Raw genomic sequence first — 13,773 nt, forward strand, 5'->3', positions numbered from 1 at the left:
ATACTGCACTTCCTCAGGTCCTCAGTTATACACTCGCCAAGGTTGAAGTTGACTGGATGAGTGGTTGTCGAGAAAACAGACAGACAGAAAGACAGAGATGTCTTAATTCATAGTTCGATGTACAGTATTTGAGTAAATGTACTTAGTTACTTTCCACCACTGGACCTAGGTGGTTAGTGGTTTGATATAAGGGGACTAAAAGTGGTTGCTAGGATGTTTCCAAGTGGTTGCTAGGTACTTGCCTCAGTGTTCCGTGTGGTTGCTAGGTGCTAGCTTTGCAGATTAGGGGTAATTATTGTCGTTCATATCGGTACTTGCTTCAGTAAGTATTCGCCAGTTTGCTTTTCCATTAAATAAACATGGAAATGAGGCTCACTGAAGTCTTGTTTTCCTTTTAACGCAAGTTTTACCTGACAGCAGCACTGCTCATAGAGAGGCAGACAGGTAGGTAGATGAGGGTGTTAGCAGCATTGTCAGTATTCTGGTGATTGTAGAGGCAGAGAGACAGGCAGGTTGGTAGTCAAACAGCCATAACAGATGACAACAGACAGGTAAACAGGCAGACAGGGCGGGAACAGGCAGACAGAGAGACAGAAAGACACACATACTGACAAAGACAAACAAAGGAGAGAGAGAGACAAGACAGACAGAGACAGATTAAGAGACTGACAATTAGACAGACAGACAGACTGACAGACAAAGACACAGACAGCAGACAAATCTAAAACCCAAATCTAAAACCCTGTGAGGTTCAGGTTAGTGTTTGTACGTTTTCTATATTCCAATAATGTGAACAGATTTTTTGGAGATAAGAAGAAAATGTATGAAGTTTATATTTGTCTTTAAAACTTGGATTTAGTCAGATTGTTGTTATAAGTGTGTGACAACATTATGGATATTATTCCTACAGAGACAGAGCTTTTTATTAGAGAGTAAGATCCTTTTAGTTTAACCAGAAACATCTCTATATATCTCTACCAGACTCCACTGACAAAAACAGGAATTTTACTGAGTAAACTGCTTCCATCTGTTAGTTTCAGTGGTGTAGCAAATATTGAGATCATTTACAGTAAGTAAAAGTACCACACAATAACACAAACTAAAAAGATGTTACTCTTTAATAAAGAGAGTGTGTCTGTTATCCGACATCTGTCTCTGATGCTTTAAAATCATAAGCCTCAAAGTCCACATTTAATGAAGAGTTGTTGTTAGCTGAAGTGCAGCAGTCCTTAAATCATCAAACCTGTAACTTGAGAACATACCTCTGCACTTCAGCCACTTGTTAAGATCAAAGTTTACTGACATATTCCTGATCTGACTGGTCTTATTTCCCACAACAGACAAAACACAACACCAACATCAACCCCACACTGACTGTCCCCTGTCTGGAGATTCAGAGTGTACCTGAGAGGCGATCCTTTGGGCGTGGCCACTCCGTAGCCTTTAGAGTCCAGGTTACCTCCTACTTTCATGGTGTCGCAGGGCTTCCTCTGCTCGATGTACTCGTTCATGGAGGACTCCAGCAGGTAGGCGTACTTCCCCTTTGATTTTCTGACTCGACTCACACCTTCATTGGTGTTTTTGACGAACACAGATGGGTCTGCGCTCCGCATATACGACCACATCTTCTCAAAAACTGCAATCTTTGATCTCTAAAGTAGGAGTGGATAGTAAAGACCAAAAAGATGATCAGGGCTTCATATATCTATGCTACTGAGGGTGATGGGCACCTTTTTCAAAAAGGAAACAATAATCTCTTCCAAATAAGTCATGATCAAAACGACATATTTCAAGAAAGCGCTCTGATATTGTTCAGCAAAAGTGAAAGATTTAAGTTACTGACATGTTGAAAAGTAAGATAAGCAATGTGTCCTCACCCTGAAGAACTCTTTAGTGGAGCCTCCGTCCAGAGTACCGTAGGCAATCTCTGTCTGCTTGGCCAGGTCCTCTGCACTCTCTATGGGGGAGACCATCCTCTCTACAGTGAGGAAGGCTGCCAGGTTAGGCTGTGTAGGAGGAGATGATGATGAGGGTAAAAAACCACCAAACTCCTCCAACGATTCGGCCTGAGAGTGACCTGGAGAGAACAAGGGAAGAAGACAACTACTGTTAAAAACCTTTATTTCGTGTCTCAAATTGGATGCTTCAGTTAGAGCACTGTCCTCGACCGCCATTTTCACAAGGTTGAAAAGACGTTCATGGTCCTTCCCCTTATGCTACATAGCCAAGATAGCTATGTAGCAAAGTTCACCTTGTTAAACCTGCCAAGTACAGCCACAGTTTGGTCTGTTGGCCTCTGAGCAGTTAAACCGGAGCCAGGTATGAGGGCCTTGCTTGAAGGTTCCTCAGTAGTTGCTTTTTTGAACCAGGAAACCTTCAGCCACAACCACAGCTGGTTTTTCTAACCTTGAGGCTTTGAGGCAAACGTTAATAATGGTCAAGGAAACTGTCTTTTCAATCTGCACCGGCTGTAACGTTAGCAAATACAAACAATTATGATACCTATACAGATGATACCAACTTTATATTTCAGTGATATTATCTCCATGGTGATATTCACACTTTAAGTGTAACATTAATTGGCAACTATTTAGTTATTTTTTAAGCAAAAATGCAGACATTAGCCATTTCCAGCTTCTCAGATGTGAGGGTTTGATGCTTTTCTTTGTCAGACCAAACAATGACTTTTTATCGATAAAACAATAACTTGAAATGCTGAAAATAATCATTAGTTGCAGCCATATCAATAGTCTTTTTCATAATAATATTGAAATAATAAAGTGATATTAACTAAAATGATATAAATGTATAAATGCAGGAAATAACAATGTTTTGTTTTGTTTTGTTTTGTCCGACCAACAGTTCAAAACCCAAAGACATTCAGTTTATAATGCTATAAAACTGAGAAAAGCTGAAAATCCTCACATTGGCAACACAGGAACCAGATGTTTAGGTTTTTTATATTTCTTTCTTTGGCAGATCTATGATGTAAATAATTAATCAGCAATCATAACTCGATTAGTTGATCGTTTTTTCAATAACTGGAGACTAAATAATCTGTACTCTAGACAAACTATAAGTGTTCATGAGTACATTTTCTGATAAAACTTTAAAAAAGGCCTTTCATTTAAGAAAAAACAAGTTGCATCTTGTAGAATAAAAATCAGCTGTTGACACCCACTTTTGCCCAAAAGTTGGCCTCCAATATGGCCGCCAGATGATACATCACGTCACCCGAGAGGCTTTTGATCCCAACATGTGTGTTTGTTTGGCCTGAAACCAAAGCTGATCTGCTCACTGCTGAATCACTGGACACATAATATACAGTACATGTGTTATTCTTGTCTTTATGTCCTACAGTAGGTGTGATAACAGAGGCTGAACAGTGTGAATAAAGTGGAGAGATGGCTCTGCCTGCAGGGAGGCACCCATACCTCACATAAGCATCAAATACATTGACACAATCACACAAATCACATCAAACAGACACACAAAAACACACACTGATACTGTTCAGCCCTCCAGTCCTAACCAGCTCATCTAAAGGTGACCCTGTGTGATGGTACATGGGTAACACTAACACACACAGGGCTTGTGTCATGATGAAAAGGATTGAGACAGATAAGACAAAGCATGCAGCAACAAAACGTCCTCACAATAACAGTAAAACTCCTGGTCCTCACTTTAATGGAGGTCTTGGACACATCCTTGTTTTTTCCGTCGTACTCTTACTTGCTGTAGCCTACTTGGCCTTCATCGCTATGGTTGGCAAACCAATCATGGCTGACGTGTTGTGTTACTGAGTGACTTTCAGAGGTTATTAAGAGTAAGATCCTTTTTGTTTGACCACAAACATCACTATCACCACCAGACTCCACTGACAAAAACAGGAATTTTACCGAGCAGAACACAGGAGCTGCTGGAATACCACTGCCTCCATCTGTTAGTATGTTTGTGTTACTGTGTGGTACTTTTACTCCAGTAAAGTATCTGATTACTTCTTCCACCACTGAAAGAAACACAATAACACAAACTAACAGATGGAGGCAGTGGTATTCCAGCAGCTCCTGTGTTCTGCTCGGTAAAATTCCTGTTTTTGTCAATGGAGTCTGGTACTGATATATATAGTGATGTCTCTGATTTAAAAAAACACATATCACAGATGTCCTTTAATGGGGTGACAGTTACTAAAATATTCCTAAATGCACACATAGTGACACACTCATACATATATTATCATAAATGTAGAATGAAAGTGTAACAGCTACACACACAGACACACAGAGAGCAGTAGATCCAGAATAGAAACAGCCTCAGGTATTAACACAGCGGTAACATACAACTAACCCGGCAGCACGTCACACAGGATTGTATGTGCTTCATGATAAAATGCATGTGTGTGTGTGTGTGATGATACTGTATGTCTACATTAATAAGTGCTGTATATCACTGATGCTATGGTTGTGTATCACTGGTTATGGAGGTACGTGTGTGTGCACTTTGTTACAGTGAACACTTCCTCTAGAGAATATGTGTTTGGGGGTTTAGTTTTTAGGGTTATAGGTTGATTCCTGTTTATTTTAACCTGCTGTATTTCCCATAAATACAGCTTCGGTGACTCTACAGGTCATGCTAACTTCACTTGCCTCTGCTGTTGTAGAGATTCAAGTCTCCAACAGATTCACAAATAAAACAGATTCTACATGAATTATTTCACACACTTGTCTCTGGAGCAGCCTGAAACAACCATTATGATTTTATCAGGATTTACATCTGGGGCAACAAACTGAGTGTCTCATTACCGTCCACAGTTACACTTCCTGTTGTTAAGCGACATCTAGTGGCTGTAGTTATTATGACTGCGAACAAAGTAGATGATGTAATATTGAGAGCAAGACAGTCTGAGGTAGGAGAAGGTCGAATGGATCAACAAAACACAGGAAGTGTCCAAGAAAAGTTTACGATGCTCCAGATAAAAACAAAAATTGTGAACTGTAATAACACTTACTGCCAGAAGGGGGAGGCAAAGTTCAGATTTAACTGCCCATCGCAACAAAAAACACAATAAATGAATCATAGTGAATTTCCATCATCAGGATAATAGTGAATGGAGATAATCGAATTGATTTATTTTGAATCGCCACAAGGGGGAGCTGCATCTGTCCATGTTACTGTCAGTTATTGAATGTAGCAAGTGTTGGTTTAGTTATGCTAACGCTGACGTTTATCTAAATGATTGTTACGTTATGATGCTGCTAACATTATTTTTCAGGTTATTTTGGCCAGGATAACCGTGACATGAAGCTTTCACATCGTCCCATGCCTACTCATTACTGACATTTAAAAACATGGTATTCAGTTGCTGTGTCACACAGGTGTTGTGTCTGACCAGGTGTCCTACCTGGGGGAGATGTCACAGCCCTGCTGCATGAAGGCCCCGAGAGAGAACCAGAGAGAGTTAAAGATCCCAAAGTCGTTGGTGTGTTCTGGAGTCTCCTTTTCTTTCTGCTGGTTCTGGTTCTGGTTCTGACCCTGGGAGTACCCTGAGAAAAAACATAAAACATAAAATAATACTGCAGGTGGACTGAGCAGAGCCATGCCACTGGAAACGTGATGACGACGATGAGATACCTGGAGAGTGGGTGAGCTCAGAGGATGAAGTTGGCAGAGCTCGTCGAGAGGTAGAGGAAGGCAGAGTTTCGTCTTCGTCGTCAGAGTCCTCTCCCTTCCACTCATAAGGACTGAAACGACTCACCTGAGACACAGAGACATTATCAGCACACATCTGATTCTGGGTTTTATTTGACAAAGAAAACACACAACATGTTGTGGATTTCCAGTGTTGGAACAAGCACAGTATTCAGACAAAGATCTTTGGAATCAGTGCAGTTTTGAGCAAGAATGGTGGAACAGGCCACCTTTTTGTTTAAGGAGAAACATCATTATATATCACTGCCAGACTGCATTGACAAATACAGGAATTTTACTGAGCAGAACACAGGATGGTGTTTCTGGTTAAACTAAAAGGATCTTCCTCTTCAATAAAAAGCTCCGTCTCTGTAGGAATCCTATCATAATGATGTCAGACTCTTAGAATAACAATCTTTAGTGAACGTACTTTGACATGGACAATTATATTCCATTTTGATGCATCTCTATCCTATCAAATATCATTTAAAGGCTAAAACAAACAAAAACAGCAACAGATTTAAAGATACCTTATGAATACAGAAATCAACACCAGCCCCTTCCCCCTCCTCACCAGGAAGAGCACCACGCTGACTCCAATGTAGGCGAAGACGATGCACATCCAGATCTCGTAGGCCAGCGGGTCGAGGAAGGAGAATACGCCCGGTTTGGACTTGGTGGGTTTCTTGATCATGATGGAGATTCCCAGAGACATGAAGGGTTTGGTGAAGTCAATCACCTGCTCTCGGACCAGGGTGATGGTGAGCGGGGCGACCGCCACGTCGGCTTTCTGCCAGAGGAAATAGAAAACACAGTAGTTAATTTAAAACTTTGATTGTACCTAAACCACACCTCCCTGTGGGATGAGGTTCGACACTCACCCCGTACACCAGTTCTCCCACCATGCCGTTCCACATCTTCGTCTCAGGATCTCTGGCACCGTACTTGCCGTCACCCACCAGCTCGAGGCGGTAGGCGAAGCCAACGTGTTTGGCGATCTCTGAGGCCAGTTCGGCGCAGTAACCTTCGTACTTGTCGTTTCCTACGAACTGCTCGTGGTTCTTCTTCAACATCATGTATGGAGCTTCCTGTATGGAGACAAGATGGCGGAGACAGATTATTTTACATCATGGTCCCTAAGTACAGCCGATTAAGGTGGACAGCAGCGTGTTTTCCAGGTCTTACCAGTATGGTGGTGACAATGTAGGTTCTGTTCTGCAGACCGTAGAACTCCTCCACCACTGGCCTGTAGATGGCAGTGTTCACATAGCCTCTCTTCTCGTTCCAGTAGCCGATCTGAACACAAAGTGAAACCATTAGATCACAACTGTCTCAACTGTCTATAGGAAATGAGTTCAATACCAATCTTCAGTCCTTTATTTGTCTTAAGCGGTGGATGCTGCATCAAAATTTACTGTATCAAAATTTACTCTTGTTTTGCTTCTATCTCTATCACCTTAGGTTAGATTACATCCTCTCTGCAGTGCTACTTCTTCATCCTCTCATGTTGGACTGAGGGTAGACTGGTTAGCATGCTAACTTCTGTAGAGGAAAAGAGTTAACATTGGTGTTGCTTTCCGCCACTGGTGGCAGCTCTTGGTGAGTGAACGTTTCTTCTAGAATGGTAAGAAAACAGGCGCTAATGCTAACACTGGCTGTGTAGCGATAACAAAAACCTATGTATATCACCTTTAATGTCAGTGTTGATGCCAACATAAACTGCAGGATCTCTCGCTTCTGGTCCAACAACAGCTGATCACAGATGTGAACTCAACCCTGTGACTCGTGGTTGTTTAGAACTTAAGTTCCTTGTAAATGCTGAAAAACCTTAATGAGATTCTGTAAGGGATTCAAAGGGATTCAGATCAGCCCATCTCCAGGCTTTAAAATGTCACATCTCATAAACTATAAAGGGAGCATAACTTTGTCCCTTATTACAGTGAGGACTCGTACTGTAATGCACTGGTGTCTGCTGAGTAACAGAAAGCTGAGAGTCCTGCAGGTTTTCGCACCAAACGAGTGCTGCAGCAGCTGATTTTACTGATTATCTCACCTTTAATCTGAGAAGAGGGAGCTAATTATTGAAATGAGCTGATGTAGTGAAAACCTGCCGACTCCTGACCCTCTGCAGAGTGGGACTCCACCAAACTTCTGTGAAAAATTAAACCCATTTAACAAAGAAGAAACCCCAAAACAAGCAGCAGCACCTTCCTGGGTCCAGTGTGGCTGAGCTCCATCACAGACAGGGTGTAGTTGGTGCGATGTCCTCGCTCATCAAACTGAACGTGACCCGTCAAGCCTTCAAGACGCACCTACGAACAACACATATGTACACCGCTGTGATTCTGTGGCAGCATGAATCAACATCACTGTTCAGTATCATTTTTTTTAATCTCATCTCCCTGGTATTCCTCAAACAATTTGTCTTTAACAATGTTCAGGTATCAAAATATCAAAAAAGGGTTATTATTCATCTTGAGCTAATTAAACTAGCCTAACATTTACAGATATGATCATGAGATTGTGGACTTTTTGCAGATTTATTGCAGTTTCAGTCTTGGTTTCAGAATCACTCCGCCCCTACAGCTGATGATGGAGATGTAGTTTTGCACCACTTATGAATCATTTAACTGGAGAATGGAAATGATGAAGCTAGCTCAGAGGAAAAGACCTCTGAAAAGGACAACGGTGAAGATACGTCTGACGACTGATGGGGAAATCTCATACTACTAAGGCTAGGACAATATGCTCATCTCTTGATTCGATAGGATCACTTCAGAGGTCAGTGGGCCATAGGTCAATATAGAAGTCTACCAAATACAGCACTGTGGTAATTTAAGTTAAATAAACAACTGTTACTGAATCTCTGAAGGACCCAGGTCGTCTCTGGCAGGAATTGTTGATGTAACCATTGTGAACATTTCCCGTCAACAGATGGTCAGTCAACAACAGTTAGCAGTTAGCAGCTATTAGCGTAAATAATGACTTTGGGCTAATGGACTGTGACAATGCACTGTTAGTTGTTAGCTGTTAATATATTGGCTCAGTGTAATAATAAAGTAAAAATAATGATTCAGGAATCAAAAATAGAATCACAATAGTTACTTCCACTGCCCCCACCCAGCTGCTATAAGTAAGTAACTAGTTTCCAGGCCAAATTTCCAACATGGGGAGCTAGAAGAGCTAACGAGCAACGTATTTTCCTGGAAAATGTTGGTGTTCAGATGTTGTAGCAACAACCAGAGAAAAGTAAGAAGGTGCTACAACAAACAAAACTGATGGGTGCTCTGAAAGTCTTGAAAAACTTGTCCATCTGTGCATCCACATTCGACATTCGAAACAGTGGAGCAGTAAAATAATATTGGGATAACTATTAGCAAGTAACTGTGTGTGATTACTGCACTGACTGATTCAGGTTTGTTAGGTGTTTTTTGTTGCTAACTTGTTCTGAAAAGCTTCAAAGCAGTAAGAGTAAATATATGGATTAATCGACTTTATATAAGAGCCTGGTCACCAACAACCTGAGCTGTGTAGGAGTGTTTGAATGTGTACAGGTGTGTGTAGTTTTGTGTACCTGCTGCAGGGCTCTCTGGATGTCGATGCCCTGTCCCCACGGAGCCGGGGGATTGGCCAGACACTCTCCTGCGTTCCCGCGGCGAGAGATGTCGATCCGCTGCCGCCGCAGGTTCTGGAAGGCCGTCGCCATGACGCTAACGCCGTCGTAGGTCAAAGCTCCTGTGTACTGAGCAAATCAGAGACGAGGATTTACATGGCTGGGTTACTACAGCAGTACGATACAACAAGAAACACAGCAGCTCAGGTTTGAGTCTGTACCCTGAGCCTCCTTCGAGCCAGTTTGAGGTCTTTGCTGTCGAAGTCCAGCCAGTCCTGGTTGATCTTCTCCACAGCTGGATCAGACCGGTTCACCAGCTGGAAGCCCGTCACGTTCGGCCCCAGCTTCTGAAACTCTGTGACGTTCAGGTCCATGAAACCCTGAAACACAAGTAAACACACACTTTCGCTGACTGAACTCCTCCTGAACACACACACACGTTTCTGTGGTTTCCTTCCCGGTAAACAGTCAGACTCACCAGATTGGCCAGGATGTAATGGTAGTTCTTCAAGTTTCTCCTCTGAGCAGCAATCTGAGTGAGAGAAAATCAGAATAAACAAAATGCTAATTACATTTTTCTGATGTTTCTAATGATGATAAAAAGCGTTCATCACACTCATCGATGTGTGTGTGTGTGTGTTCTCTCAAACAGCTGCTAATTGGAAGACTTGGTTTCTCTTTGAGGAATTAATTGCTCATCTTCACCATCAGAAAGAGAGAGGAAGAGATGGATAGAAAGAGATTTATAAGAGTCGGTGAAGAGGGGAGAAAGAAGAGGAAGGAAGACGGAGAGAAAAGGAGAAAATGGAGGAGACAAGTCAGAGAGAGGTTGGAGAAGGAGGTGGAGAGGAAAAACAGCTGTGGAGAGGAAAAGAGGAGGAGGAGGAGGAGGAGGAGGAGGAGGAAGCAGGTGTTGGCTTCAGTCTCCCTCTCAGGTCCAGCTCTTAATGAGCATGAGTCGATGAACGTTGGCTAACACAGCCGGTCTGCTGGAGGAGGGAGGAGGGCGTTGTTTGAACACTGATCCTCCTCCTTCATCCCTCCCTCCTCTTCCCTCATATCCTCAACAACTACTGGATGGATTGGCATGGAATTAGCTTCCAAACTCATGTTGCCCTCAGGGTGATTTTAGTTCACAAGGTGCAATCAAAAAGCCACAAGACTGCACCGATACCAAGCAAAAACCGCTCCTAGTGCGACAGTTATTACTCACACCTGCTACATGCACATTACCGTGTTACGTTCTGTTTGTTTACAACAGGAACAGTCTCTGAACTTTTCGATCACACCTGGTTCGTGACAAAAAACCTGAAAAATTAATAACATTCACGTCATCTAAGTCTCAGAAAGCTGCTAGCATGGATGTAGAAGCTTGTCTTGTTTGAGAATTATGTTTCTGTAGTTCCAACCCTGAAGTTAGCATCAGCCTGGTTCCTCCACAACGAGGCTGTAAAGGTGGACTGGTGAGTAGATGGGTTTTCATGTTAACGTCCCCGACAACCTCTGTAGTCTCATTTAGACACTCGTTAGCAACCGCCTTTTTTAAGACACGGAAAAGCTTCAAACATCAGGAGTGGGGGATTTACTGACCCATTTTATGTTCGGAGAATAAAACCTGAAAATGTCTTGAGCTTGTGTTAAAACCACAGACCTTATTTCAGACATTTAACCAGAAACACACCAACTCTGGGAAGAGGGAACAGGAAGAGCTAACATGCTAACATGCTAACATGCTAACTCACTTCCTGGTATTAGGATCAGTCCTGCAGCTCTGTATTATTACAAATCCAAGCTGAGGTTTTGCTGACAGCAGAGTTGACCTGTTCTTTTATGGCAGTCTCAGTGAAATCAGTCTTTATTGTCCTCTACTTTTTTCTGGTTCATTGCCACTGAATTTTAGAAAAGCACTAAATCTTTCACTGTTCAAACATCAGTGGGCCGACTTGAATAATCAACCTGTCAGCTCGACTCAACATCATCACCCGGCAGACACAAAGCTCCACCTGATACCTCGCTCACATCCAACCGAAACTAAATGAACCAAACGAAGTCAAACTGGAGGCGGGGGGGTGGGAGTGGGGGGCTGAACACCACCTGATAATTTCAGCTGGGCCACAGGAAACTCAACTAAAGAAGAGAAATAAATTCAGCTAAAGCCAAAAAAGCTTCATTTCACAGATCCAAAACACCACCTGATACTTCAGCCTCCGTCAGCCAGCTGGACTTCAGCAGGAAGAGGAGATTCTCAAATGACGGCTGGTTCCTGTCCAGAGTTCACACTGAGCAGATTTTGGCTTCCGGAAAAAATGCATCAGAGTTTTTTCCATAATATTCCAAAATATTCTTTTTTATCTTTGTATGCACTCGCTCTCTCTCTCTGTTCTCTCTCCTGCCAGTTAATTATCAATGAAGCTTAAATCAGAGTGTTCCATTAAAATGAACGGAACAGTTAAAACAGCTGCAACTAACGAGTGAAAATATTCAGCAACATATCCTGCTGCTCTGGAGACTGAGAGCAGAGAGTGATAACCAACACATTCATATAACAACTCTCTGAGCTTTTCTGTTTTCAGGTCGGTTCATGATGAAAATGGGATGTATGAGTGATGCAGAGACCTGGCAAGACATGGTCCAGGATTCAACACACTCCAGGACTCTAAACCAAACCAAATTATAAATATTTGGAAAAGAAAGACTGAACTAGAAATTGCAGTTTACAAACCTTTCTCAGTTCAAGGACTGAAGGACTTGTTTGCAGAGTTAGATGAACGTCAGTCTCAGATTTAAAACTACACTCCCTTAACTTTGAGACTCGCAATGTACAGTCACTGCCTACATTACCCACAATGCAACTCAACCAACAACTCTCCAGTTGAGAGTATAGAATACTTAAAGGATAATTCTGGTATTTTTCAACCTTATTTTCCCATGTTTTTAGGTGTAAACGATTGATTGGGTCAGTAAATCTTTAGAATTGGAGCAGTATTGATCAAGAACACAGTAACTGGCCACAAACGACTACAATTTATCCACGTCAAAGTCCGTCCACTAAAGTGCTTGTTTCTGTCACTGACAAGCTCAGATTCTTAAGATCCTTTTAGTTTAACTAGACACATCACTTTATATCACCACCAGACTCCATCGACAAAAACAGGAATTTTACTGGGACCTGGGCTTGAATACCACTGCCTCCATCTGTTAGTGTGTGTTCTGTCTATAGATAAGACAGTAACTCTTTTGGACCTTGCAGCCTTTAAAGTCACATATTCGGCGGAAACTGGCAACTCAGAGTCACGTCTGACAATCCTGCTTTGGACAAACCCAGGTTGTATTTATTTGAGAATAAACTTCCACCTCCAGATCCAGACGACTGACTCCAAACTCTTTAGTCTTGACAGAAGAAACCTGACTTTATAAAAATAAAAGTTCTCACTCTGTACTTTAACAGAGGAGTTATCTGTAGGTTTAAGGACTGTGCTTGTTAAACTGACTCTGGCTCTAACAGGCTCTTCACAGCTGGCAGACAACAGACGGAGCTAAGAGGATGAAAAGCAGGACAGTTACAGAGCCAAGCCAAGCCGAGCCAAGCTGAGCCAAGGCTAAACAAAAAAAGCACAGGTTAAAAGGCTTCTGATGGTTTGTGTTGGCAGCGTCGTCATAGTAACACTTCCTTCTCAGATTCAGCCTCATAACCGTTGACATCTCTACCTGTTTAAAGCTTCGATAATGTTTTCAGACGGACAGACAGACGGGTTTTACCAGGTTGAGGATGGAGTTGAGTCGGTCGAGCTCGCAGTCGATGATGATCTGATAGTCCTTCTTGTAGTCGAGGTCGGCGAGCAGCTTGATGAAGGACGCTTCTGTCAGAGTGTCCAAGTTAACGGAGGTGACCTGCCAGGTCCGCTCCGCCGCCGTGTCCAAGATCCTCTGCAGCACTGACAGGCCTGAGAGGGAGGGAAATTACCCATGAATCACTGCTTCCACAATGACTTTTGACAACAGACATCTTTATTAAGGAGTAAGTAAGTAATTTTTCACCAGAAACATCACTGTATATCAGTACCAGACTCCATTGACAAAAACTGAGATTTTACCGAGCAGAGCACAGGAGCTGCTGGAATACCACTGCCTCCATCGGTACTTTTACTTCAGTAAAGTATCTGATTACTTCTTCCACCTCTGAAAGTCTCACAGTAACACAGACACACTAACAGATGGAGGCAGTGGTATTCCAGCAGCTCCTGGTTAAATCCCTGTTTTTGCTCTATGGAGTCTGGTAGTGATAAAACAGCTGTTTCTGGTGAAACAGGTGGATTTTACTCTTTAATAAAACTGTCTACACAGTAAATAAAAACAGTCTCAACACATACATGTTGTCAGATACAGTCCTGCATCAGGTGCAGGTGTGTCTGCTAAAGCTCTGAACCACTATGTCTCTTTTCCAGTTCTATTTCTGTTCAATAAAGAAGATA

General features: G+C 42.3%; 1 protein-coding gene across 1 annotated transcript in view; it reads right to left on the reverse strand.

Annotated features, from left to right (window-relative positions):
• LOC108890168 (glutamate receptor 1-like) overlaps nucleotides 1-13,261 on the reverse strand; it is a gene marked incomplete at its 5' end in the record, with an annotated part of 29,008 nt that extends 15,747 nt beyond the window's left edge. Inside the window, 13 exon segments of the mRNA XM_051067496.1 lie at nucleotides 1,405-1,652; nucleotides 1,878-2,003; nucleotides 2,005-2,077; nucleotides 5,402-5,543; nucleotides 5,632-5,755; nucleotides 6,263-6,478; nucleotides 6,570-6,776; nucleotides 6,874-6,984; nucleotides 7,896-8,000; nucleotides 9,263-9,430; nucleotides 9,523-9,681; nucleotides 9,780-9,833; nucleotides 13,061-13,261. Coding sequence (XP_050923453.1) covers nucleotides 1,405-1,652; nucleotides 1,878-2,003; nucleotides 2,005-2,077; nucleotides 5,402-5,543; nucleotides 5,632-5,755; nucleotides 6,263-6,478; nucleotides 6,570-6,776; nucleotides 6,874-6,984; nucleotides 7,896-8,000; nucleotides 9,263-9,430; nucleotides 9,523-9,681; nucleotides 9,780-9,833; nucleotides 13,061-13,261 — 1,934 coding nt within the window.
• Nucleotides 13,262-13,773: the final 512 nt, after the last annotated feature.

The sequence above is a fragment of the Lates calcarifer genome, unplaced genomic scaffold (assembly GCF_001640805.2).
Source record: "Lates calcarifer isolate ASB-BC8 unplaced genomic scaffold, TLL_Latcal_v3 _unitig_1695_quiver_769, whole genome shotgun sequence".
NCBI classification, from domain to species: Eukaryota; Metazoa; Chordata; class Actinopteri; family Centropomidae; genus Lates; species Lates calcarifer.